This window comes from Elaeis guineensis, chromosome 15 (genome assembly GCF_000442705.2).
Source record: "Elaeis guineensis isolate ETL-2024a chromosome 15, EG11, whole genome shotgun sequence".
NCBI classification, from domain to species: Eukaryota; Viridiplantae; Streptophyta; class Magnoliopsida; order Arecales; family Arecaceae; genus Elaeis; species Elaeis guineensis.
Genome location: NC_026007.2, coordinates 72,953,398 through 72,976,510, shown reverse-complemented (window position 1 = coordinate 72,976,510; position 23,113 = coordinate 72,953,398). Strand labels below are relative to the sequence as shown.

General features: G+C 39.7%; 2 protein-coding genes across 6 annotated transcripts in view; both read left to right on the top strand.

Annotated features, from left to right (window-relative positions):
* LOC105058704 (calpain-type cysteine protease ADL1) overlaps positions 1-4,537 on the top strand; it is a 34,721-nt gene extending 30,184 nt beyond the window's left edge. For 3 of the 4 annotated variants that reach the window (XM_073249497.1, XM_073249499.1, XM_073249496.1), the window contains 6 exons: positions 2,002-2,382; positions 2,483-2,620; positions 2,847-3,086; positions 3,166-3,619; positions 3,782-3,868; positions 4,007-4,537. In XM_073249497.1, coding sequence (XP_073105598.1) covers positions 2,002-2,382; positions 2,483-2,620; positions 2,847-3,086; positions 3,166-3,471 — 1,065 coding nt within the window. In that variant the 3' untranslated portion in view covers positions 3,472-3,619; positions 3,782-3,868; positions 4,007-4,537. The remainder of the gene's footprint in view (positions 1-2,001; positions 2,383-2,482; positions 2,621-2,846; positions 3,087-3,165; positions 3,620-3,781; positions 3,869-4,006) is intronic. The other variant, XM_073249498.1, reaches the window with a different exon arrangement.
* Positions 4,538-7,509: 2,972 nt separating this feature from the next.
* LOC105058703 (protein Dr1 homolog) lies at positions 7,510-12,198 on the top strand. 2 transcript variants are annotated; one of them, XM_010941718.3, is made up of 5 exons: positions 7,510-7,845; positions 8,820-8,909; positions 11,168-11,262; positions 11,677-11,745; positions 11,852-12,198. In XM_010941718.3, the coding sequence occupies exons 1-5, from the start codon at positions 7,791-7,793 to the stop codon at positions 12,002-12,004; spliced, it is 462 nt and encodes a 153-aa protein (XP_010940020.1). In that variant the 5' UTR covers positions 7,510-7,790; the 3' UTR covers positions 12,005-12,198. The 2 variants fall into 2 exon arrangements, with proteins under 2 accessions (XP_010940020.1, XP_029124350.1); XM_029268517.2 differs by lacking the exon at positions 7,510-7,845 and adding an exon at positions 7,905-8,008.
* The last annotated feature ends 10,915 nt before the right edge of the window (positions 12,199-23,113 follow it).

Genomic DNA, 23,113 nt, shown 5'->3' with positions numbered 1-23,113 from the left:
AAGCACCATTTTTAATATTTAATGTCAATAGTTCAAAAGAGATTTTCTTTATAACCTGCTAAACTGTTTTAGTATTATGATGTTGTAACTTGTGACAGACTATTATTTGGCAATAACTGTTTCAGAACCTACCTTTTGAATTATTTAGTTCATTTTAACTATGCCGATAGTTAAGGTTTTAAATCCTGTGAGATAGGGGTGTACCGGCTTCTCTATGGAATGGGACGTCCTACTGTCCCACCCATTCTAGCTGCGGTATCAATCATGCATCCTAATAGATATCCTTTATTTCTCTCCCCTTCTTTCCTTTCTCTTCTATCTTTTCTTTTGTCTTTTCTTTCTTTTTTCCTTCTACTTTCCTTTCCTTTCTTTTCTTTTCTTTTCATTTTTTTTTCTTTTTTCTTATCCTTTCTTTCCTCTCTTTTTTCCTTTTTCTTCTTGTTTCATTTTCCTTCTTTCATTCCTTTCTTTCTTTTTCTTCTCCCTTCCTTTCTTTCTTTCATTTAATTTATTCTTCTTTCATTTCAAATTTTTCTTTTCTTCATCTTTCCTTCCCTTCTTTCTTTCCTCTTCTTCTTCCTTTGCATGGATGAGTCTCATAGTGTTGACACCGTCTTGATCCCATTTTCTCATAAGAACGGGTCAGGACAGCCAGGATGCCTCTTGTCCTGCTAGGACATAAAACTTTGCTAATAGTAATGCCATGGCATATAGTGTGGTAGGTACATGCAATAATGGCTTTAGATAAATAATAACAGATATGTCTGTATTTATTAATATAATGGATCATACTATTGTTACAAACTAGGACGTTGTCAGAATTCCCTTAATGACTAAAATATAAGCTTCTTCAACATTCAATGGATATATATAATGGCCTTTTTTTGTAGGCTTGTATGCTTGTTTATAAAATGGCAACAGTGCCTTGGTGGTGCTTGTCACTTGGAACGATGAACCATAATATGTATTGTTCAAAATATGTATTAATAAATGAGGGGTTCTATAAAATTTATATCATGTTTAGAGACCACTTTAGTTACTAATATGGTCAACCATCCAGCATTTGATCTTTGCATTAGTAATATACATAGTGGACATGCTTTAACACTAGTCCAAACTGTTCAAACATACTTTTAAGTTTCAAGCTATCAGTATATATTTTGTTCTGGCAAACCGTGCCCTTCAAACGCACACACAGACACCCCAGAGATCCCATGTCCTCCAATCCATGATTTATGATTTCCTAAATTCTCTGGACCTACACTTATTTAATTTGTCTTTTAGCACTTTTAGTTGCCATTATATAATTTACTTACCATTTTCTGGCCTTCTTTCCTGATGTTTGGAGCAAATTTATTTGCCTTTTGACTTTAGGCCCCACATATTTTACATTTTAAACCATGGTAGACTATAATTGGATACCTCTTGTTTTTGCCTACTTATATGCATGTATACATTCTTTTATTGCACTAAGAGCTAGGCACCTGATCTGCTAGCCTGCATGTTCTGGCATGTAGGATTTTGGTACTTGATGTCTTTTGACTACAAATACGTTTTTTGTGACTTGTGTGCACGTGTTTCTATATGGTTGTATGAATAACTGCAAATCAAGTGGACCAATCAAGTAATTTACTTTTTTCGTAAGCCTTGATGCCTGTATTTGCAAATTGCACGCCCCTGTTTTTTTCTGTGCCCTTTTCAGTATTACAATAACCAGTGGGGAATGGAACATCTTTATTGACTAATATGTCTTTGTTATTCTTCCTGAGCTTCAACCTCTTCCACTGCTTCATGTATGTATGCATTAATCTTACGAAATGCTTCTAAGCCAAATGTTACTTGTGTAGAATCTGCATATTTCTAAAACCTGCATGATTTAATCCAAGCTGAATAGGTCATACTTATCTGGGATAAGTATCAGTTCTAACCCTGAGATTGCTATCCTTTTGAATGATGCATCCATGTGCTTTTCTGGTTGGAAGTCTCACTTAGTTCTTGTAGGGTGAATGGGTCCCTGTGGTGGTTGATGATTGGATTCCCTGTGAGTCACCTGGAAAACCAGCATTTGCTACCAGTAGGAAGCATAATGAACTCTGGGTCTCTATCTTGGAGAAGGCTTATGCCAAGCTTCATGGTTCATATGAGGCATTAGAAGGTGGGCTTGTCCAAGATGCACTTGTGGACCTCACAGGAGGTGCAGGGGAAGAGATTGACATGAGGAGTGCTCAAGCACAGATTGATCTGGCCAGTGGAAGATTATGGTCGCAGTTGTTACACTCTAAGCAGGAAGGCTTTCTGCTTGGTGCTGGGAGTCCATCAGGCTCAGATGTACACATCTCACCTAATGGAATTGTTCCAGACCATGCTTACTCAATATTGCAGGTACACTTTGATGTTGATTTTTATACAAGATCCCCTCCAGTTATTTTCAGAAAAATAAATTATTCATGCTAAAATTTTCCCTTGTTCATTGATGATTTAGGTAAGAGAAGTAGATGGCCACAAGCTTGTTCAGATTCGAAATCCTTGGGCCAATGAAGTTGAGTGGAATGGCCCTTGGTCTGACTCGTCACCTGAATGGACAGACAGAATGAAGCATAAGCTCAAGCATGTTCCTCAGGTTCTTTTAACTGATTTTTGCTTTGCAGAGATGGAATATTGTCATTGATATGATGTATTTATCTGTAGCTTATGGTTCCATTCTTGTAGTGTAAAACATTCACTTAATGTATGCTTTAAAACTAATGAGATTGCGTGTCATTTATTTTTTGTTTTTGCTCAAAATATTATGAATCTAGTCAACAAGTTCCTATTGCATGTTTTCTGAAAATTTTGTTGTTCGTCAGTCAAAGGATGGGATATTCTGGATGTCATGGCAAGACTTTCAGATCCACTTTCGCTCTATTTATGTTTGCCGGGTGTACCCACCAGAGATGCGTTATTCCGTCCATGGACAGTGGCGTGGCTATAGTGCTGGTGGCTGCCAAGATTATGATTCATGGCATCAAAATCCACAGTTCAGGCTTCGACCAACAGGTCCTGAGGCATCATCATTCCCAATTCATGTATTTATCACCCTCACCCAGGTATGCACTGACTTGACACATCATGCATCCATACTTTTTTGGATACCTAATCTCACTATTCTTCACATTTTTCTGTTAGGGTGTGAGTTTTTCCAGAAAGACCAATGGTTTCAGGAACTATCAATCTAGCCATGATTCTTCCATGTTTTATATTGGAATGAGAATACTCAAGACACGTGGTTGTCGCGCTGCATACAATATTTACCTGCATGAATCAGTTGGTGGGACGGATTATGTCAACTCAAGAGAAATATCTTGTGAATTGGTCTTGGAACCTTATCCTAGGGGATACACGATAGTTCCTACAACTATCCAACCCGGAGAGGAGGCACCATTTGTTTTGTCAGTTTTTACCAAAGCATCAATAACTCTAGAGGCCATATGATACACAGTCCAGAATTTTGAAGTGGTTATTATTTTGTAGCTATGGATCAAGGCTGCTTCAAGGCTCCATACGTTTGGGGTCACTCGTGCCTGCATGCCTCCATGCATGTCAAATTTTTCCACGAAGTGGTAGAACACATGGATTTATGGTAATTTCTTCTCTCTCATTTCTTCTACTTAATAGTGATGGGGCACCTCTTTTAGGAGAATAAATTCAAGCAACTGATTTGTTGTATATGTTTCTATTTGCTGTTCATTAAATACGAGTAAAATGCTGATAGCCTTTGAAACATGGCATTACTGCCAACCAGGATTTGCTGCCCCAGATGCTTATTGGGACAACTGGACAATATTCTGGCATTTTCTGAAGGAAATGTGAATCTGAGCCTTATCGATAGGTCTAATTATATCTGATAATTCATTTCTTTTCCCAGTCTCAAGTAATGAAGAACCAATTACCTTTCTTGCTTCTACTGCCGCTCAATTGTTGTGGTAATTACTTGTTAAAGAGGTTAACCGAGTCCTTCATGGTTCAGATTGCAGCAGCATGGACCCATTGAATCAAGTGATGCAGTAGCTTTACTCTTCTTCCATGATAACGTCCATATCCGTACTCAAGGGCTATGCAGCAGAAAGCATAAATGGCTGAATGATCTTAATGTTTCAAAGGTGCTGCACATACACCAGTACATGCAAGGGGATGTGGAGAGAAGTCGGTTTTCACAACAGCTCCATGGTTGACTCGAGTCTTGACCCATCGTCAGACGGCACTATTTGCTGAGCTTATAAATAGAAGCAGGTTGAAGAAAAGGGCCCCATTCAAGTTTGTGTTGTTATTTGTTGTGTCTAGCAAATAGAAAAGCAATGAAAATAGGAAATTAGCAAACTAGAGATAATGTAGTGTTCATCTTTCAGTGAGCACAATAAAAGGGGCGTTGTAGCTGGAGTGTGAATGGTTTCAACTTCCAGCTGCAGTTTTGTAGCTCCCAGGCTGTCAATTAATTGTTCGAGTTTTTTTTTTGTGTTTCTGTTCTTTTTGAATGTAATCCCTCGTCTAATGGGTTCTAGTGGGATCCTCTTCACCCTTGCTTGATTGCTTAAAATGCCTGATATTGGTGATGCATTCAGCAGATGTAGTGACCAACAGGCAGCTGTTTGTTTCAGGCTTCATTTGTGTTCCAGATATTAAGCTGGAACGCACCAAATCGCATGGTTGTCGCTCTGCTTGCAGCCTAGGACCAGTTTTGTTGTTCCTTCCAAGCGAATGGTTTCATCACTTGTGTTCCACAGGTGGCCTACTCATTGATTTCTCTTTGAAAGGCCTATCAAGATGCTTTTGCGGTAAGAATTTCCATTCCATTATTCTTCTGGGTTTCCATCAGATAAGGGTGTGAGCAGTTTTAGTTGCCACCGGTGGAAAGAGGCAATATCGGCATTTGGCGACTTTCCCGATTATGTTGAAAATCCACCGGTGATCATGAGAGAATTGGTTCAGTCTCGTCTGAAGTTTTCAGGTTTGGCAGACGGCTGCTGGGATAATGCACTAGGGGTCAAGAATATGGATAAAAGCTGGAAGACACGAGTTCCAGAGGGCAGTGATCCGCCCCCGGGATTCAGGTGGAAGGCAGGACATCCGTCTCCCGGCTGATAGCCTCAGCCTGTTCCTCTATGAGACGTAGGTCAACTTGATATTGACTGATATCAGCTCCCTCCAAGCAACTTTCTCTTCCAATTGTCACAAAGCTCAACCAAAAGCATCGGTCTAATTACTGGAGGTTGGCTTTGTGGATGTTTATTTGCAAACCATTCCAGATCCAGAGCAGTCCTAGTTCTTGTTGCAGTGCAGGAGTTACCAAGTGATCCAACGCCGGGGAGAAAAGACGCAACAGATTCATTTACTTACTGACTTTAGTGACCCATTCGTTCCCATATCGGTAATAGACACACCTGTCACAAAAATATTCCAACGGCCCTTGCAGCTTCGCTCCCTCCGGATGGTTGTATCATATCCTCTCTATGGTGATCGTGATAGAGATCATGGTATCTGTGATGAAAGTCGACTTTATGCTTTAATGAGCTTTTGCACATCTTCTGCTGCAAGTTTGGCTCATAATGATATCCACCTCCCTTAATTTTCAGACACTGGTGTGGTTGCGTCCCTTCAAAGCAGCCCAAGGTTTTCCGACTTCTTAAAGCGTGTCGGATGAAAACCAGAAGGAACATCAACTCTCTTAAACTCTCCATTGGTTCTAATTGTAATTTTAATGGAGAATAAACAATATTTTCTTGGCCGTTAATTCCGGTGCCTTTTGTTGGGATAAAACTCCAAAGACAATTCTAAGTGATGTGTCCATGTGTCAAGCAGATCGTCGGAGTCAATCGTCATTCCATCCTACGAAGTATTGCCTGTTTTGGCTAGGTCCGGACGGAGAGCTGTGCCCCATGGTCCCCATCGGGAGGGTCCCTGAGGCCTCTGATCGGCCCACTGGGGGTTATTCCGTCCCGACCCAGCATCACGTAGACGGCCTCACAGTTTTGTCCTTTCATCCCCCGTGGGAGAAAAGGTACCTCGTGAGGGAAGGACGTGCTCGTATCCCTCTTAAGCACATGACACTTCAGAGTTTGCCCGATGTGAACTTTTAAGGAGTCCCCCCACGGTCTGCCCATAACGTGCCCCCCACTCTGGAAGGGTCATGTGCGGAACAGGGGACGGGTGGCCCCTTCCTGGCGCGCCACTGATGTGTCCATGTGTCAAGCAAGTCGTCGAAGTCAATCGCCGTTCCGCCCCACGAAGTATTGCCCGCTTTGGCTAGGTCCGGACGGGGAGCTGTGCCCCGTGGTCTCCATCGGGGGTCGTCCCTGGGGCCCCTGATCGGACCCCATCGGAGGTTATTCCGCCCCAGCCCAGCGTCACGCAGACGGCCTCACGGTTTTGTCATTTCGCCCCCCATGGGAGGAAAAGGCGCCTCGTGAGGGAAGGACGTGCTCGTATCCCTCTTAAGCACATGACACCTCAGAGTATCCCACCGGAGGACCTCCCTTAAAAGTTCCACATCGGGCAAACTCTGAAGTGTCATGTGCTTAAGAGGGATACTAGCACGTCCTTCCCTCACGAGGCGCCTTTTCCTCCCACGGGGGGCGAAAGGACAAAACCGTGAGGCCATCTGCGTGACGCTGGGCCGGGGCGGAATAACCCCCGTGGGGCCTGATCAGGGGCCCTAGGGACGACCCTCGGTGGGGACTACGGGGCACAGCTCCTCGTTCGGACCTAGCCAAAGCGGGCAATACTTCGTGGGACAGAGCGGCAGTTGACTCCGACGACCTGCTTGACACATAGACACATCAGTGGCGTGCCAGGTAGGGACCACCCGTCCCCTGTTCCGCACATGACCTTTCCAGAGTGGGGTGCATGTTGCGGGCAGGCCGCGGGGGGACTTCCCTTAAAAGTCCCATATCGGGCAAACTCTGAAGTGTCATGTACTTAAGAGGGATACGAGCACGTCCTTCCCTCACGAGGTGTCTTTTCCTCCCACGGGGGGCGAAAGGACAAAATCGTGAGGCCGTCTGCGTGACGCTGGGCCGGGGCGGAATAACCCCCGGTGGAGCCAGATCGAGCCCCAGAGACGACCCCCGGTGGGAACCACGGGGCACAGCTCTCCGTCCGGACCTAGCTAAAGCGGCAATATTTTGTAGGGTAGACGACGGTTGACTTCGACGATCTGCTTGACACATGGGCACATCACTAAGTTATAACAAATACCCTTTTTTTCAGCTATTAATTACGGTAGAAATTTTATATTTGTCTTAGTCCTTCCATGATCTTAACTTTTGGATGGGGTTCTGCTGCTATAAAATTGCATCAAGGCCATTTACGATGTTCGCATGGTGATGATCCAAGGACACCAACTAGACACGCCCTTAAAAGAGACCCAGGTCAACACCATTCATGGGGAATTGAGACCGCCTATGACGCTTGCGTAATCTAGACGGTCTCTTTCTTAGGTCTCCAAAGGATTTCTATAAAATGGCCAGGTGTCCCAAGGTCAGTTTCGTAATTACGATGCAGATCCCCTTCTCTCTCCTCCTGTTTCCTCTCCCTCCCCTCGATTTCTGAGGGATTTCCTCCATTTAAATTCGCTTCGGATCTTTGGAATTCGACATTATTTCATCGATCAGATCCTAGATCTTGTTCTTTATCGTTTTCTTTTTCTCCCTGGCTTTTTTTCCCCAATCTGTTCGCCCCGACGGTTCTTGAATTGACCGCAGCTTGAGAGGCGAAGAATTACCAGATTTTGATCTTCTTTTGGCTTGACTTGGGATATGGAGCCGATGGACATCGTCGGGAAATCAAAGGAGGACGTCTCGCTTCCAAAGGGTGCGGTTTTTCTTCGATATGTAGATCCCATGATATCGATTTAGCGATCTCTTTCGAGAATTTTGACATGTACTTTCACGGTGGATTGGAATTTTTTTAATTTGGGCTTTGGATACTGCTTTCTATGATGATCAAAAAACGGAAGACATGCACGAATGGTTTGGTAATGTCTATAATCTCAAACATATCATGTAAATTTTAACTTGCTTATTACAATTTGGATCTTATGGATTTTCGGGCCGATGCGTGTTTTTATTCCACGATAATTTTCTTACTATATTGTTTCTGGGAAACATTCATAATACGTCGTATGATGAATTATGTTAATAGGGTACTGTTACAAGTTATATGAGTTTGTAATTTGAATTGGATAATTCTTGGTAACTTTTGAGTATGGAAACTGGTTGAATTAGTTTACCAAAGAAAAAAAAAGTGGGTTATAATTCTGAGTGAGGTGGGGGGGCGGGGGGGCGGGGGGGAGCGTATAGAGAGAGAGAATAGGATGGGTCCTGCAAGTGGGTGCCACCCCGCAAAGCGTCATATGAGTGTTGCCCTATCAAAGAGGCTTTATCTTTCTCTATGTGTTCTTTCTCATTATTATTAAGGATATAAAGAAATCCAGTGTCAAGGTTGATTTGAATCCCTCATCTTGATCCACTGATCATCTATTTAGCAACAAACTTTTGTAGTATCTCTTCTTCTAATTTGGGACTGTTGCAGTGAAAGGATGTTTTTTAGATGGTGGTATGAGCAATTATTTAAGGTCTACAAACATGGTACAGTTATGCAATTTACACTATTTGGTTAAACATGATATGCTTATCTTTTTGTCAATTAAACGTAGGAAGAATTCTTTATACATCTGTGCAATGATGTACTGCATTAAGTCAGTTTCTTCTTTTTCCTCTCCTTTTTTTTTCCTGATTATTGCTTGTTGCTAGTGAATGTTATTCAGAATTCTTATCATGTTTCAGCAACTATGTTCAAGATTATTAAGGAAATGTTGCCGCCTGATGTCCGTGTTGCGAGAGATGCTCAAGATCTTCTTGTTGAATGCTGTGTAGGTAAGAGCAATTTGAGTTCACCTATAGACTTATTGTGCACCTGTAGTCTGCTCAATATATAATGTTTTTCTCAGTGCCCTTTTTTGGAAAATCTGATCGCTTTTGACTTTTAGGTCTCAGAACAACAGGTGAACATTTGTTTTATTTTTAAGTGATGCAGGTACTTAAAGAAGCAACTGATTAAGATTGTATTCTTTGATATTCCAAACGAGCTTTGATGAGATTAATTTATATCTGGGGAAGTATCAGATCCAGAAAATATTTTTTTCTACTTTATAGAGAAATAATCTGTTGATGTTGTTAGGAGGCCTTTTCAGCCATGAAACCTTTTCTTGATAACTTGCTTTGAGTCACTCTGGGGAACTCCCGAAAGGTGCACTATTATATCTTTAGTATTATAAGCTCTAATTGTAGGTCTTATCCCTAGCAAATTGCTTTCTGAAGTCATTATCATGGGTAATAGTCCCTATTTCTGTTCAGAAAAATATTTTGACCTCTTGATTATACTTTGAGTTCATGGCATGACCCGACATTTTTGGCTAATACTAGGAACTACTGGACATGATCCCCCTTGACACTGAACATGACAACAATGACAGAAGCCCCGGGTCCTTAGTTATGATATGTTATATGATTAATTTTTCTTTGCATGCCAACATAAAATGCAATTCTTGTTGGACTACTAGATAGTCTTGCCAAAGATTTTATGTCCTGAATGGTACACATAGGATGGGCGTGGAACAAAACTCCCCAAGGCCTTTGGATACAGGATTAGAAAGGAGTAGGATATTGGAGATAATGGAAGCAATTGCTTAGAGATATTTATCACTCTTTATGAAGATACAATGAGGCAGCAACAAGCAATGTGGTGCAATTGTAACATCAGGAGGCACAAAATAACCTGGTCAAGGTCTGTCTCTAAAAGGCTTGTGAAGCCTCTTCTCAAGTAACATGTATCTGGACAATCTTTCTGTAGCATATGTAACAGATGGTGTGACGTGCTTTATCATAAGAAGCTCTAAAGCTTTTCAAAGAATCTATATCTCAATTTATCGTTCATGGGATGCATTTAGCAATAGGGTGAAATATTTATTAGCTTTATACCTATTGCCTTGCATTCTCTAGTGAAGGTGATTTTTGAGTGATCATAGGTTAGGTTACCTTGCCATACAATGGCACTCCATGTTCATGCTGATCGTGTGCCATATTAATGGGATCCACAGTGCTGCATTGGTTGCATGAGAAGCCAGTGTCAGAAGCCTGTTTGCTGGAGCAGATTACGTAGTGGAGAGGAGCATGGATAACCAAGGGCAATGCTATGCCATTATACTGTGAGGCAAGCTAATATCATTACCTTTCTACACATGGAAGTATGTGTATCCCAAGAATTCCACATCATGACATTAGCTAATCTTCCATATCCTTTGACAACTACCCCTGTAGGAATTGATGATCCCATGTTATATCAGCAGTCTTACTCAAAGAATGCTTAGAGTGGAACAACCACACAATTCACTGTACCAAGGATTAAGGACTTTGTCTGACTTGGAGTACCATGTTGAACCTGATAGAGAGACAAATCCTAGGATGCATTCAGGACCCCGAGCCTCTCTAGATTGGGTCATCATGGTCTGCCTGGCTAGGACAGACTGGGATTGTTGCATCCCAATGCTTGGGATGACCTGGCATCCCGGGACACCAATTCTTTTATTTTTTTTCTTATTTTTTTATTTGTTTCTCTTTGTTCTTGCTTTTAATGGTTGCTGGTACTGTGCCAACCTGGCCTTATGTTGAGGCTGACCTTGGTTCCAGGATTTAAACCCTTGGTTCGCACCAAAGCTTTTGGCTTAAAAAGGAATAGATGCCAATCCCACTGCTTTGAATATGAACAAATTTAAATCCTACGTACCTATACCACGAGTATAGCCAAGCACTCTTCTATTTTAAGATATGCCACCTGCCATAGAATTTACCAGGCAAAGAACCTACTGGCCCTCATTTTCTGTATGACACATGAAAAAGGTTAAGTTTCGAGAATTTTTCTAGTTATATGTTTACCCTTCATTTTTGCACATCTGGTGCATTCAGTTGTATTTCCTCATTGATTTTGATTGACAATCCATTCTTTTGGATAGGGATTATCTTATGTGCCTTTGATGTTGTGCTTTTAATGATGGCAGTTAGTATGAGTGATTGTTTTTCACTTCTGCCTTGATATTTTTTCTGCTGAGTTTCTTTTCTTCTCTTATTATTTGCAGAGTTCATCAACCTTGTTTCTTCAGAGTCGAATGAAGTATGTAGTCGGGAGGAAAAGAGAACAATTGCCCCTGAGCATGTTCTCAAGGCTTTGGAGGTTGTTGCACTTGACATTTTTTTTGTGCATGATACATGTTTATTGTTTATTAGCATGTTTTTTCAACATCCATAATTAGTATCGGGCACATTTTTTGGTGGCTGATATATCAGGATATAAGGTATATTTTTCATCAATTATCGAGGATGCTTTCAGTACAGTAGCTACTTTGCGCAATTTTAAGAACCCATGAAATGGAATATATAACTAGAGATCATTTATGATTTAGATTTAGTTGGGAAAATTTAATTTACATGAGCTATATATGACCAATGTTTCAGCATTGGCACTGACATTGCTTATGTGCGAGGCACTAATTTGCAGAAAAGACTGTTTCCTTTTGGAAGGGACAGCAGAAATGCTGCTCTTTTATTTAATTGAGAGGTTTTTTTGATGTACTAATAATCGGAACAGGTTCTCGGTTTTGGGGAGTACGTAGAGGAGGTTTATGCTGCATATGAACAACATAAGCTTGATACTCTGGTGCGTGCGAATTAAAACTTCAATAAATTTATTATGTGACTGATTTTCCTTTAGACACGCATTATCACACAACTGGAAACTTTCTTCTATGTTTGTGCTACAACAGGACTCGCCAAAAGGTGGTAAGAGCAGTATTGAGATGACGGAGGAGGAAGCACTGGCAGAGCAGCAGAGGATGTTTGCAGAGGCCCGAGCAAGAATGAACAATGGAATGACTCTACAGAAGCAATCAGACTCTGATCACGTTTTAAATAGCTAATCTCGAAGCCAGAGATTATATGATTGTGCAGACATTCTTAAAAATAGCTTGCACTATCTTCGGGCCGTGGAGTCTTGCAGAATTGTGCTGTGTATCTAGTAGATATCTAGTTTGAATTATGTGAATGGTAACAATTTGTATCAGTACCTTTGGTTAAAACAAAAATATAGTTAATTTCTTTTTTTGTTGCCAAATCATCACTCTTGGGGGTGATTTCCTACTAGCCGAAGACATGAGGCAAGTGGAAGGTCCAAACTAGTTTGGATCTCGCCGATCTCATGTCCTGGCCGAGCCTTCTTTAGTAATAGTAACAGCCTCTTGATTTCGGCCGTCGATTTAGTTTCTAGCATCAGAAAGATACTCTTGTCAGTCATGTTGTCGGTTGATCCAAAGTCTCCTTGTTCGATCAAGTTTGATTTAAAAATTTCGTCTCTTTTCAAATTCAAATGATCACAACATGGCAAATGGATACAGAGCAAATAAGGAAGTAACAAACAAATCTCTAGATAAATAAAGAATAATTGTCAAATTTCGTCAAATAAAGTCAAGCTGTCATTGATCTACTGTCGCTGTCGAACTCCAGCCAATCTGACTGCAGAATGAAATTCTGCCACAACAGAATAGCACTAGAGGAAGGGCTTAGGCTCTTTTATTGGAAGGAGCAAGTATTCGATGGGAAGAATTTCATCGTACTATTCCAACATTGACCGAAACTGATTATCTGCAGAATTGCCAAATACAAATTAGGACCGACCATCTGCAGATCAGTCGATGTCGATAAAATTTGACTACCTTCAAATTGGCCAAATGCAGATCAAATTCTCTCTAGATTGACCACATACCGATTAGATCAAATCAGTTAATGGCCCCCCTTCAGGGACTATCCTAATCGGGCTCAAAATTGGAGGGCTCCCGATAGGAAAGGAGATCGCAGCTTCCAGATAAAGAAGATTACGAAAATTCCTCAATTCTCTAATCATTTTTGCTTCCTTGTTTACATTCAAAATTTTAAATTTAATTTCTTAGTAGGATTCGGATAAGAAAAGAGAGTCTAAACGATGATCTGATCAAGGAAGAAGATTATGACATCTAGATAAAAAGAAGCATCAAAATAAGGAGGAAGGAAGGAGATCGCAACTTCCAAATAAAGGAGATTGCAATAATCTCTCGGTTCATAAATCATTTTTGTTTCGTACTCCATATCCAAAATTTAATTTTGGTCTTTGACAGAATCCAAAGAAGATGGGGGATCTTCCTTTGTAAGCTCATCAGTAACACCTCCGTCGTGTGGGACAAAAATCTAGTTTGAGAGCCTAAAAAATAAGAGCCTACTCGATGCCCAATTGAAGCTCATCATCCATATCCTCTCAAATAGGCCTCCAATAGCCTCTCCATTATTGATAGTTATATTGGCATGACCAAATCTGATCTGATCAACAATCTTGGTATTATTGCTGGATACGGATCAAGGAGTTTGTAGAGATGCTCGCTGCTGAAGCCGATTATATGTAGGTGTCATGGCCCAGCCCGTGTAACAAACCCCAACCCAAAAAAAAAAACCCAAACAAAAAAAAAAAGAGGAAGGGAAAATAGAGGAGAAGACTTCCGAAGGGAGTCTTCTTCCTCCTCTCACCGACTCCCAACCAGAGTCGGAAAGAGGCCCCCTCCAGCTATATTTAAGAAAGAGATCTCTCCTCTCTCCCTCTCACTGAAAATCCCGAAGTCCATTGGCGGCAATCATCAGAAAATCATCACGGAAGACCGACTTTGTGTCCGTCTAATTTTCTCGTCGGAAAGCCTCACCGGCATCGAAGGTGAGCCTCCTTCTCTTCTTCTCTTCTCCTCCTTTCTTTCTGTGCCCGTGTGCACGATCGTCGGCGACCGCAGTCGTCGGATTTTGTTGCGGAAGAAACCTCTATTTTTGTCCTCTTTTCTTTGATTTTTCGATGCCGGTGGTCACCGCCGACCACCGGTTTGATCCCTCCGGGCCATGAGATCGTCATCCCCTTGTTGCCGGCCACCGCCATACTGACTGTGGCCCTTGGTCGGCCGAGCAAAGGAGGGGACCACACAGTCCCCTGTTTCGACCCAAGTTAAGTCGTGGAAAGAAAAAAAGAAAAAGAAGGAAGGAGGAAAAGAAAAGAAAAAGAAAAAAAAAAAGAAGAAAATAGAAAAAAAATATAGACTCTCTGCTTTCTCTCTCTCTCTTTTCTTCTCTCTACTTTCTCTTTCTCTCTCTAATCTTTCTCTACTTTCTCTCTCTAGATTATTTCTCCCTCCTAAGATTTTTTTAGAATTTTGAGAAGAATGATGATGAATTTAAATGATCCAAATGATAGATTTTTGAAATTGATATGAAGTTCCTTTACTTTGGTTAATGAGGTCCCTGATTGAATCTATTAAGTGGAGATTTGATTTTTTGAGGCTTGTATGATTGTTATAAAAGAATACTTAATAGATATTGAAGATCCTGATGATAGAAACTTGAAAAAAGATAATGATATAAAATTCTTATATATTCTGATTATGTCTAATTTGGTGAAGCATCGAAGGATTTTCTCATTGATTTGACTTATAAAGATTTTGATTTGGAATTATCGAATTGAATTGATATGAGAATTAAGATTTGATTTATATTGATTATAGTAGACCTATATGATGGTTTTGAATGTGATATTGGACTCAAGGGTTAATTAAGATTATTGTACACCAGTAAAAGTATGAATGAGAATCGGAAGTTAATCTTTGACTTTAATTAAATTTAAAATTTAAAATCTTTTCTATTGATAAGATAAAAAAATAATTTGATTAAAATTTTTTTAGTGAACCTAAGAAATTTTAATTGTTAGAATAGAGTGCGCAGCGGAAGCATGGTGATCTGAATTATTTTGAGTAAGTCAGGAATGTTGACTCTTTGAGTTAAAAAATTATGATAGATGATATGATTTAATATAAGAAATTCATTGATATTAGAAAGAATAATATTTTTAAAATTTTGAATTATTTTGGATATCCTTAATGTGATTTTTAAAAGTAGTGCTTCCACCTACTATGCTACAAAAATATTTAGCATCCTAATTCTAAGATGAGTGGACCCTTGATTTTTGATTTTAGATTTAGAATATTTAGAGATAAATTTTTTCTATCCTAGAATTAAATTTTATAATTCTCTATTTATTAGGAAGAATTTGAGATTATTTATTGAATAATGATTTTGATCTTAGATTATTATACTCCAATATTTATCTCCAGGGTATAATAAAATTTGAAGTTTGAACTCTATTGATCATTATTATTTCTCTAACTGAATGAAAAAGATTGAGGTTATCTATTGATATTGATAATTATTCTACAAAAGATGGATTGAAGTTATTTATAATTTAATTTGATAATGAATCGATTAATTAAGAGTAGTTGATGTTTAGATAAAGAAAATTGATATACTTACTTAGAATAGAGACATTGATTTTGATTATAAAAAAAAATAGTTTTGATTTAGATCAACTTTTGAGTTATTAATTTTTCTTATGGAATGACTTAATAATAAAATTTGTTTCAAGAATTAGAATATTTAAGAGTTTGAGGGTTGGAGTAAGAAAATTTCGAGGACTAGAAATAGTGATTTTGATTCTAATCAACACTGGTGATATTGATCTTTTCCTATGAAATGACTTAATGATGAAGTTGCATCGAGAATTAAAATATCAAAAGTTTAAGAATGATATTGAAATGGTAAATCTTCAACCTTTGAAAGCACGAATAAGAAAAAATATTTTTGAATTTTGATTGATTGGGATGTCATTGTATGATTCACATAAGTATATTTTCCTATCTTATGATGGGTTGATTAATTAAGAGTGGTTAGTATTTTAAAATAAATAAATAAATAAATAAATGATGATGATGAATAAAGTTCTTATGCAAGAATAGAGACATTGATTTTCTTTTATCTACAAGAGATGGATTTGATTTTAATTTGAGTCATGAGATATTGAACATTATTTTTATAGAAAATGAGATCATAATTTCAAAATCTTGAAATATTGAAAATCTTTGAGATGTTGGTCTTGATAAATAACAAAATGAATGGTTCCATTTCAGATCGATATTTGATGTATTGACTTTTTTCTTATGAAATGATTTAAGAATGAATTTATATCAAGAATTAGAATATTGAAATATTTATGGATGAGATTCAAGTAAGAAAATATGAAGACTCAAGCAAGAAAAATTTTGAGGATAAAATTTCTTTTAGAGGAGAAGAATGTCATGGCCCGGCACATGTAACAAACCCTAGTCCCAAAAGAAAAAAGCCCAAACAAAAAAAAAAAGAGGAAGGAAAAATAGAGGAGAAGACTCCCGAAGGGAGTCTTCTTCCTCCTCTCACCGACTCCCAACCGGAGTCGGAAAGAGGCCCCCTCTGGCTCTATTTAAGGAGGAGATCCCTCCTCTCTCCCTCTCACCAAAAATCACGAAGTCCATCGACGGCAATCATCGGAAAATCATCACGGAAGACCGACTCTATGCCTATCCAATTTTCTCATCGAAAAGTCTCGCCGGCATCGAAGGTGAGCCTCCTCCCCTTCCTCTCTTCTCCTCCTTTCTTCTCGTGCCCATGTGCATGATCGCCGGCGATTGGAGTCACCGAATTTTGTTGTGAAAGAAATCTCTATTTTTGCCCTCTTTTCTTCAATTTTTCGACACCGGTGGTCACCACCGACCACCGGTTTGGTCCCTTCGGGATATGGGATCATCGTCCCCTTGTCGTCGGCCACCACCATGTCAGTTGCGGCCCTTGGTCGGCCGAGCAAAGGAGGGGACCACACGGTCCCCTGTTTCGGCCTAAGTTAAGTCGTGGGAAGAAGAAAAGAAAAAGAAGAAGAAGAAGGAAAATAAAAGAAAAATAAAAATAAAAGAAAAAAAAAAGAAAAAGAAGAAGAAAAATAGTAAAAAATATAGACTCTCTGCTTTCTCTCTCTCCCTCTTTTTTTCTCTTTACTTTCTCTTTCTCTCTCTAGTCTCTCTCTACTTTCTCTTTCTAGATTATTTCTCCCTCCTAAGATTTTTTTAAAAATTTTGAGAAAAATGATGATGAATTTAAATGATCCTAGTGATGGATTTTTGATCTGTGATTGCCGGATGGTACATCGGCACCCATTTTGATCAGATCAAGTACTTTTAGATTTTATTTTTTTGATTTTATTAAATTATTCATATGATAATTTTAGCATGATTTGATCTGATCGATCGGATTTATTGAATTATATCGTCTAAAGAGCCCAAGATGAATTTTTCTTTAGAATTTTCTCTCTCTAAATTTTTTTTTCTAAAATTATTTCTCTTTTGATCGATTTATCAATGAAAATTTTTTTTTAATATTTTTGATCTGACGAAGAATCTTGATCCATGATTGTCGGACAGCGTACTGGCACCCACCTTGATCAGATCAAATATCTTTAAATTTTATCACCCATGATTCTATTGAATTATCTATGTGATAATTTCAGCATGATTTGATTAATTTATCTTGATCTGATCAATCGAATTTGTTGAACCGTATCGTCTAATTAGTACAGATTTATCTTCATAAATTTCTCTCTCTAGAATTGAATTGTCTCTCTCTAGAAGTTTATTTTTTTAGAATTTATCAAGAAAAAAAAATTATTTTGATGAGTTTGAGTGATGATGAGTTTGAATGATTCTAGTGAAAGCATCCTGATCCGTGGTTGTCAGGTAATATGCAGCATCTTGATCAGACCATGAATCTTTAGATTTGATTATCTATGATTTTGATTTAGCCATGACTTGATTAGATCATTTTGATCGCACCAATCGAGATGTTGGACTATGGCATCTGATCAATTTGTATTATACCTCATGAATTCTCTCTCCTCTAATTTTCTCTCTCCACTTGATTCATGAAATCAATGAAGAAATCTCAGTCCTATTACTTCGAATCCGATTTGATCTGATAGTCAGACTTTGGATCGTTTATGTCCTAATTAGATTTTAATTAGATAAAATTAGATGATCAGACCCAATCTAAATAGTTGAATATGGTAATCGTATCCTTTCTAATCATTAAAATTGATCCTGTATAGGATTATGGATGTTTGATCATGGGATATCGCGATATGATCTACGAACAAAATTTTTAAAAAAAATTTATAAAATTATGTGGATTTATTGGAATGCGTTCGATATAAGTAATGTTTACTTTTTTTCTAGATTTATCGATAAATTATAATATATTTTTTTGATATAATTTGTGAAACGATGTATAAATTAGATGAATGATATTTTATTATGAAAATATCTTATTCGAAATGTTATGATGAAGCATGATTGAACATATTGATTTCATGATGTATTATATTGATTGATTTCGATACTACATAATTATATGTTTTCTTATCAAAATTAGAATATGAAACATGATTTATGAAGAATTCTGATATAAGAACAATATGAATTGACAATCTGACTATATAAAGGATCCCGCCAATGGAGGCATATACGTTGGCAATTGATTTGTCCTGAAGATTTATGTCGTCAGAGAGACCAGCGGTTCTGAAGGATTTTGCTGCCAGATGATTCGCAGCTCACCGCAAGAAGATACGCGGTATTATGATCCTACCACAGAAAAAATATGGTCATAGCTCATGGTTGATGAAAAGAACTTAAGAATGAAAGAAGTTGAAATCTCGAAAGAGACTCGAATTTTTGAAAAAAAAATAAATTTGGCATGAACTATGTTGCATAATCAAAATTGATTTCGAAGTGATGAACTCTATATGCTTATTTTTTATAAATGATTATTTACTTAACGCCTGATGAAATCTGTTGGAAGTGATCATTGCTTATTGGGCTGTCTAGCTCATTACCTCCTATTTTACTATTTTTACAGATGTTGAGGAATTAAGATGATACAAGATGTGAATAGAAGAGTGATTAGAAATAGAATCTCCATACTTTTATTTTAGGTTGAAAGTCTTATTGAATTTGATGTAAGGCCTATGAAACTTTGTTGAGTTTATTGAGATATTAAAGTTAAAATTTGGATTGTTATATTTTTGATTTAAATTATTGACTAATTGTTCCACTGTGAAGCATTGATATCGTGATAAGATGCCTTGCATGTTTATGGAAAGAATTTTCTATGAGTATGCGGCGGTTGCCATGACGCTTGATTCACAATCTCGGGTCGGAGATGTGACAGTGGGTCTCAGGCCAATGGGTCATTCACTATAACAAGGGACACTCTAAGGGAGGACCTTGGACATGGCACCAAGATTACTCTCTTCCTCAAAGAGGATTAGTTGGAATATCTCATGGAGCACCACCTCAGAGATGCATTCTGGGTTTATTAGCTATCCAATCTCTTTGTGGACTAAGAAGATCCCAAAAAAATAATATATATATATATATAGAGAGAGAGAGAGAGACAAGGTGGGAGATTGGGCAATTTGGTCATGCACACATTGTTCCTCCATTAGCGTTGGGACCGCCCGCAAGCGTCCCTAGGGCCCTCCCTCGTGTCCATGGGTGGCATCGCGCTCCCTGTGCATGCATTCGGCCCCGAAGTTCTCTCATGGAGGTGCCAATCTTCACCTTCGGCGGCGTCGAGCTCTCTCCAATTCGAGCTCACTGGGTTCAAGTCCCGAGCTCCTCCACACACGCACCTAGCTTCCGACAGCATCGAGGTAAGCAATCACGGGCCCGAGGCTCTCCGATGCACCCACATGACTTCGGACGATGCCAAAGCCGGCCACAATGATCTCAAAGCAGGTTCGACCGAAGTCCCCCCAATATGTGCCAAGCATCCGTCGACCCCGAAACTACCACGTCGTCGATGTCGCCGATCTTGCCTAAATTCAGGGCCTTCGAAGCCACCCACAAGCACCCTCGGTGTTCTCCCACGTGCACTTCACGCCCCAACAGTGCTGAGCTTCATCGAATCCATGGGTTCGAAACCTCCTACGCGCCCTTACTGGGTTTGAAACCCCCCATGCTTTGCATGCACGCCTCGCCTCCATCGGTGACTTTCAAGTGACTTTGAGCACTCCCGCGCATCCGGCTTCTATCACGCTGAAGTCACCAACAGCCAAATCCGACCTTGCCGGACCCATGGACCCGATCTCCCAGCGCATAGGATCCACCTTTGATGGCGCTGATTCATCTCCATCGATACCGATCCACCACCGACAACGTCGATCCAAACTTTTCTTTTCAGAACAAAGGCGAATAGAGGCTGCCCTTTACTTCGACAAAGATGGACCCAAGTTCTTACATCGTGAGCAAACCCCTCCCTCATCCCAATCTCCACTAAGAAGCACAAGGGCTAGGGTGATCGCTAACTATTGGCAACATGCCAATAATAAAACTGTCGATCTTCGACGGCCTCATCACACTCGTCGAGAAGGTGTCGGATGATGCCTTCTGCAACCACCCGACTGCCATTGCACACACGCTTAGGGACTTTTTGATCAGCAAAAATGAGATGAATGCCGATCCCTAGGAAAATCTATAGCCCTCCTGCAATAACACCAAGCCACATTTATGGAAAATTAGATCCCAAATTGACCTTTGTCTCAGTTGCTCCACTCGAAAAGATCACAGCGAGCTCTTATAATGCCCCTTTTTAATCAAGCCAACAATGGAGGGGGGCACGAAACAAATTGGCATTAGCTGCCAAAAAAAAAAAAAGAAAAAAAAGAAAAGAAAGAAGTAGATGACCTCAAAAGTTCTATCACCAAAAGGGCCAAAATAAAATCCGATCCAAAGCTCAAATCCAGATCAATCTGAAGTCAGATCCAGGCTAATCCGAAGCTCAAATCCAGACCAATCCAAAGTCCAGATCCAGACCAATCTAAAGCAGATCTAGATCAATTCAAAGCCAGGTTTAGACCAACTCGAAGCCAGATCCAGACCAATATGAAATTAGATCTAGGTCAATCCGAAGCCAAGTTCAGGCCAAGCGAAGTTCAGATTTAGACCAATCTGAAGTCAGATTTTGGCCAACCCGAAGCCCAGATCTAGACCAATCTGAAGCCAGATTCAGGTCAATCCAAAGCCAGGTTCAAACCATCCCAAAGCCAAATCCAAACCAATCGAATCCAGATCCAGACCAATCCGAAGTCTAAATTCAGATCAGTCTGAAGTCAAAATGAGGGCCAATCTGAAGTCAATATTAAGCCAATTTGAAGTCAAAAATAAGTTTGATCTGAAGTTAGAATCAAGGCTAAACTAAGACATAAAATAAGGCAAAATCGAAGCAAAAATAAGGCCAAGCTAGAGCAAAGGTCAAATCCAAGTCAAGACAAATAGCAAGAAAGAGCCAAGCAAAACCTAGGGGTTCCCAAATGAAACTCACAACTCTCACGGTTAGAAACTCTTAAGGCCCCATCCATTATCTTATTTCCTTCTTGTAGGACAACAGATCCTTGAGTACCTAAGCTAAAGCAAAGATCAAACCAAGGCCACAGTAAAGATCGAACCCAAAGATGAGGTGAGGACCAAGGCTAGAGTAAAGCTCGATGCCAAGATGAAGCCCAAGGCCAATCTGAGAAAATCAAGCTTTCGATGTATACCGTCTAAAAATTGACCTCCAAAGGTTAACCCCTCCAAAGGGAGCTCCTGCAAGTCAAACTCCCAAAGGATAATCTTCCAAAGGCAAACTCTCGAAAGCCAAAGTGAATTAATTTGAGAATGCCAACAAATGAAGACCGACTAGAGGCAAAAACAAGCTCCTCAACTTAACGGCCCAATAGCACTCCTTGCCCATGGGTGAAGGCCACAACAACAACCAAAAGATATTGAGCAGAGCCTACAAAGTCCAACCATCCGAGAAAAAGAAGACCACAGCTAAGCCGCAGAAGTTCCTCGAAGGTGCTTCATCTCCAGACAAATATAGACATGAGAGGGGCGCTTCATCTCCGGATGAATATAGTCACGAGAAGGACGTTTCGTCTCCGAACAATATAGCCAGAAGTTCTACAAAGACGCTTCATCTTCTGACAAATATAGCCACAAGAAGAATGCTTCATCTCCGGACGAATATAGCCAGGAGTCCCTCAAAGGTGCTTCATCTCTGAATAAATATAACCACGAAAAGGGTGCTTCATCTTCGGATAAAGTAGCCAAGAGTTCCTCGAAGGTGCTTTATTTTCGGATAAATATAACCACGAGAAGAGCAATTCTCCATCTCTGGATGAATACAACTAAGGTCAACCTACAAGGATACCCAAAGGTCCCTCGCTTTTCCACAAGCAAAGCCGACGAAGACCGAAGGTCTATCGCTTTTCAACAAGCAGAGCCTACGAAGACCCCAGCGATCAAATTGAAGCAAAAGCATGCATCCCATATCTTCGGCAGCTTCAACTTGATATATTTTCTTCATCTGAATCAACTCTAGCTCGAACTTAGGGGTAGGGGGCTTATGTTGAGAGTGATTTTGTACTAGCTAAAGACATGAGGCAAGTAGAAGATCCAAACAAGTTTAGACCTTGCTAATCTCATATCTCCACCACGCCCCCTTTAGTAGTACTAACAGTCTCTTGACTTCGGCCTCCGATCCCGACTTCAGCTGCCAATCCTAGTTTCTAGCACTAGAGAGATACTCCTGCCAGCCATACCGTCGGTCGATCCAAACTCTCCTTATCGGACTCAGGCTGATCTGAAAATTTCACACTTCTTTTCAAATTCAAGTGACCACGACATGACAGCTGGTTACAGAGTAGATAAGGAAGAAAGTAACAAACAAATCTTTCTGGATAAGGAAAGGATAACGACCGAATCTTCTCAAATAAAATAAGGCTAACCATCTGATTCTCTTTTTTTTCTGACAATCCTTCAGCCTCAACCTATAAATAAAGATCCACAGAGAATTCTCAAAGTATGAAAACTTCTCTCTCCTATCACATTCACTTCTTCCCTCTGTTGTTCAGAATTTTAACTTGACCGTTGGAGGGTCTCCACCGGAGTCGCATCCGATCAGAAACTTTTCTTACAGATTCTGTCGTCACCGACCTACCGTCGCCGTCTAACTCCAATTAATCTGATCTGGGGACGAAATTTTGCCGCAATAATCACTCATGCACCTTTTTTTTA